Genomic DNA, 4,125 nt, shown 5'->3' on the forward strand with positions numbered 1-4,125 from the left:
AGAGACAGCCAGAGCAAGCCCAACATTTGATTTGTGTCCACACTTCAGTAAAGTGCCTGAGTGGAGCAATGCACGTCATCCTTGACATCTCTCAAAGGCTTGTCTGATGCCTGCACCTCTAGATTTTGAGTTGGATTTGTTCTGGATAAAGACCACTGTGGATGTAGACATGGGGGGTCCCAAGGGGGAGTCAGTGTTGCTGTTACTCCTAGGCACGCTGGAAGTCTTTCTGTCTGAAGGATGGTAAGATGTGCAGATGCTGAGCAGTGGGTGGCCAGATAGAAACACCGAGGCTATTAAGATTTTAAAATAAATTCTTCCTGGAAAATAACTTGCGATGGCACTAGGGAGAGGCGGAGGGGAAGGGATCAGAGAAGCAAAGCAGAAGGAGCTTTGTACCCCAAAATCCTTCTAGCAGGAATTTCTTTTAATGAAAGCAGAACTACTATGTTTTTCAAGCCCAATCTAAAGTCTCAGGACAACTCTCCAACGGGTGACTCCTTTGCCAACTCTGAATATCTCTCTCTCTGTGCAGCATTTTAGTGCCTGTTGATAACGGGTAGCAATCTCATCTTCCCTGTAATAGCAATTGATCCTGAGGCTGCTGGACCAGCTATCCTGGTTGGGGGCATGACCTGTAAACAGCTCAGCCGGGCACTCAGAGCCACCACTATTGATTAATTAAATATCACTTAAATCCTCCTACCCTAGGAAAGCCACGTAACTCATGGGGAGGAGTAGGCAGTGTTCGTGTCTGGCATGGTGTATGATGAGGGACATCTGGATATCTGAATGCCTGAGTCAGTGGGGAGGTGGTTCCTGACTCATTAAACTCTCTGCTGTCCGCGGACCATCAAGGATGTGTCAACAAGGTATTTTTCTCAACTTGCATCGAGCTTTGGAAGAGCCACTTTTGTTTCAGGTCTGGATAAAGGCTTGTGTGCTCAAACCGGTCCAGCTTTTCCAGCTGTGCCAGTTGGCTTTCTCTGTGTACAGACCTTGCTCTGCTCGTGTCATGCAACCATCAGAGCCATAGCAAAATGGTGGAGTGACCGGAGAGCAGCCTCTCACCTGCAGACTCCCTCTGTGCTTCACTTCTTTATTAGCCATTTCCTTCAATAAAAAAGCTTAACTGTCCTTAATCCGGTAAAGCAGCCAAGCGTAACAACAACACGGTGCTGGTAAGCAAGATCAGGCTAATCCAGAAGACTGTAACAGAGAGGTGGCTCTGCAAGCAGATGTTTCCCTCTGATGACTCCTCCACAGCACGACATCTGGCATCGGGGTGAGGCAGAGAGCCAGGGACAGCAGCTTCCTACAGACATAGTCTCTGTCACAGTTTTCTCAAAAAAACTCAGTTTCTTATGAAATTAAAGAAAATTGGCTTCTCCTACCCACTTCTGAAGCAGACAAGCTATCGGTAGCATTGCTTCTCTTTCCATGTCTTTCTGTTCTCACTTGTCCTTCTGAGACTCCTCCAGGAAGAGTTGCTGACATTAAAAACTCCAAAAATAATGCAGATCAACCAGTGTAGGCAGACCATAAGCCTGGACTGGCATCTACTACGTAATGCTTATGTATTTGAGATTTTTTTTTCCCTGTGTGTAGTTACATAAATTGCCCTCCCTCTTCTCTAGCAAAAAATACGAAAGGCAGACAACAGTCAAAGCCAAAATGCTTAAAAAAATTCTCAAAGAATTTCTAAACCTTTCTTCCCCTTTAGTATTCCATCCTAGGTAAAAAAATGTGGCCTCAGGAAGGGTTCTGCTGTTTCCAGCTGCAAGCCACACACACCTGTCTGATTTGTGATACAAACTCGGGGAACACCTACCTAAAATACTCCTTGAACTACCAGCAATAGACATGGCAGAAAACACCCTCAGAGACATTAAAAGAGTGCAAAGAATTTCTTGCAGCATGAATATTCCTAGGAGATAATGAACTACATTAGTTTGAACGACTGATTGGAGATCTCACTTGAAGAGCGTTCACCTCCAATTACTAAGAATCCCTGTTAGGCTCTTGGTTGGTCACCTAGACTGTCACATGGAGCGGCGATGCTGCTACGGAAATAAAGTTTTCCCATTGGCGGAAGTCAATATCATTTTACACATCTTTAGAATGGAGGAAAAAAGTGTTAGACCAAGGTCATCTCACCTGTCTAGATGCTGGCTAAGAGGGAGGTCAGTCTTTGGTCAGTGAGGGGTGAGTGTAATGACGTTGCCAGTGGATCTGTTCCTCTCTGTAGACCAGAAGAGCAGCCTAGGATGACTAGGATGATGGTTAACACACTGATTTAGAGAACGACCTCTCTGAAGTGTGTGGTGGGCACGTGAACAAGCCATTTGCATTAGTTCAGGCCAGAGGAAAGGGTATCTCAGCTGTTGAGAAACAGGATGATGGAAGTTTGCTGCTGCAGGGGGCTTTCTGTCCTGTGTGGGAAGGGTTTGAAATTCTTCCCATCCAAGTAAGGTGCCACAGCTTGTGCTCCGAGGGTCATTGTTGGGTGGCTGGGAGTCGGATGCCACCCCTTCTCATTTTCCTCTGCAAAGATGTCCAGCTACTCAGCCTTCACCTGGATAAATTAGAAAGCCAGCAGTCGTGACTGGGAGCTGCTGAGCACATGGAGATGTGAACCAAACACTTTTTTGTCTCCATTTTGAATGAAACTTCTGCAGTTAATAAATTCAAACTCACCACAGAGGGACGCACAGACTGCATAAAATGGTTTTAGATAGGCGGTTTTAAATAGATTTGCCCACTCACACATGAAGACTTCCCACAGGTGGTACACTGTGCTCAAGTGGGTGCAGTTTATTGATAGAAATAGGGAGGCGGGGAAGAGCAGTGGACTGGCATCCTGCTTTGGAGAATGGGAGTTGAATAGCGTAGACATGGCCTGACCATGCCAGTTGGACAGTGCTTGTTTCTATCACTTTAATAGAAGGAAAAGACATCATGTTTCCTTCTATTAGGAAGGAAAGGAAGGAAGAAAGGAAGACGGAAAAGAGAGAGAGGTGAGGTTTGGATTATGAGGGGATGTGGTTTCTAAGGACGTTACAGCAAAGTTTCTGTGGATTTCTCTGTGTGGGTGTAATAGACATTCTACCTCTTTCCATACATATACGACTAGTAACCAAGTAACTAGTGATAAGACGAGAGGAAATGGCCTCAAGTTGCGCCAGGGGAGGTTTAGATTGAATACCAGGAAAAACTTCTTTACTGAAAGAGTGGTCAAGCATTGGACCAGGCTGCCCAGGGAAGGGGTTGAGTCCCCATCCCTGGAGGTATTTAAAAGACGAGTAGATGAGGCGCTTAGGGACATGGTTTAGTGGGCATGGTGGTGTTGGGTTGACGGTTGGACTCGATGATCTTAGAGGTGTCTTCCAACCTTAATGATTCTATGATTCTATGACTGTTATACCTGTTTATTTAGTATTTATTGCCTTTGTTATATAAAGAAACATGTCACCTCTAGTTAATTATACACTTTGCATGTTGAGAAAACCAGGCATCTTCTCTACAACACTAGGAAGAAAACTTGTTTGTTTTCTTGTCCGTACATTTCTGTGGTTTTCTGCAATTCCGTGAGGTCTTTATTACACTTCTGTGCAGCACTTCCATTCTCTGTGAGGGCAAAGTCCCACTTGTTCTTGCAGACATTTGATTTCTGGAGGTACACAATGACCCCCCTCGTCTTGACAAGTATGGAAGTTTGATGTCGTGTCTGCAATGAAAAGGATTTAAGGCAAAATGGAAAACATAACATTACATCACCATCTGAACCAACTCATACATGGAAAGTGTCATGAAGTTCTGGTTACTGTGTCTCAAAAAGCAAGGACACAAAGAAGAACTATGGGGGTCATCAGAGCACTTCTGTAAAAAGAGGAATTTGTGACCCACTAACTTGGAAAATAAACAACCGAAGGAGGGATATTGTAAAGGTATGAAGAAGTGTTGTGGTTTAACCTCAGCTGGCAACTGAGCACCACCCAGCCGCTCGCTCACTCTCCCCCCCGGTGGGGTGGGGGAGAGAATCAGAAGAATAAAAGTGAGAAAACTTGTGGATTGAGATAAGAACAGTTTAATAATTGAAATAAAATATAATAATAATAATAATGA

General features: G+C 44.6%; 1 protein-coding gene across 1 annotated transcript in view; it reads right to left on the reverse strand.

Moving 5' to 3' along the window:
• Nucleotides 1-3,510: 3,510 nt before the first annotated feature.
• The window catches only part of LOC103906894 (gallinacin-11), a 2,865-nt gene continuing 2,250 nt past the window's right edge, over nt 3,511-4,125 (reverse strand). Inside the window, exon 3 of the mRNA XM_009288952.1 lies at nt 3,511-3,727. Within this exon, the coding sequence (XP_009287227.1) occupies nt 3,600-3,727 (128 nt within the window). The 3' untranslated portion in view covers nt 3,511-3,599. The remainder of the gene's footprint in view (nt 3,728-4,125) is intronic.

Source organism: Aptenodytes forsteri, unplaced genomic scaffold (genome assembly GCF_000699145.1).
Source record: "Aptenodytes forsteri isolate BGI_AS27 unplaced genomic scaffold, ASM69914v1 Scaffold57, whole genome shotgun sequence".
Classification (NCBI taxonomy): domain Eukaryota; kingdom Metazoa; phylum Chordata; class Aves; order Sphenisciformes; family Spheniscidae; genus Aptenodytes; species Aptenodytes forsteri.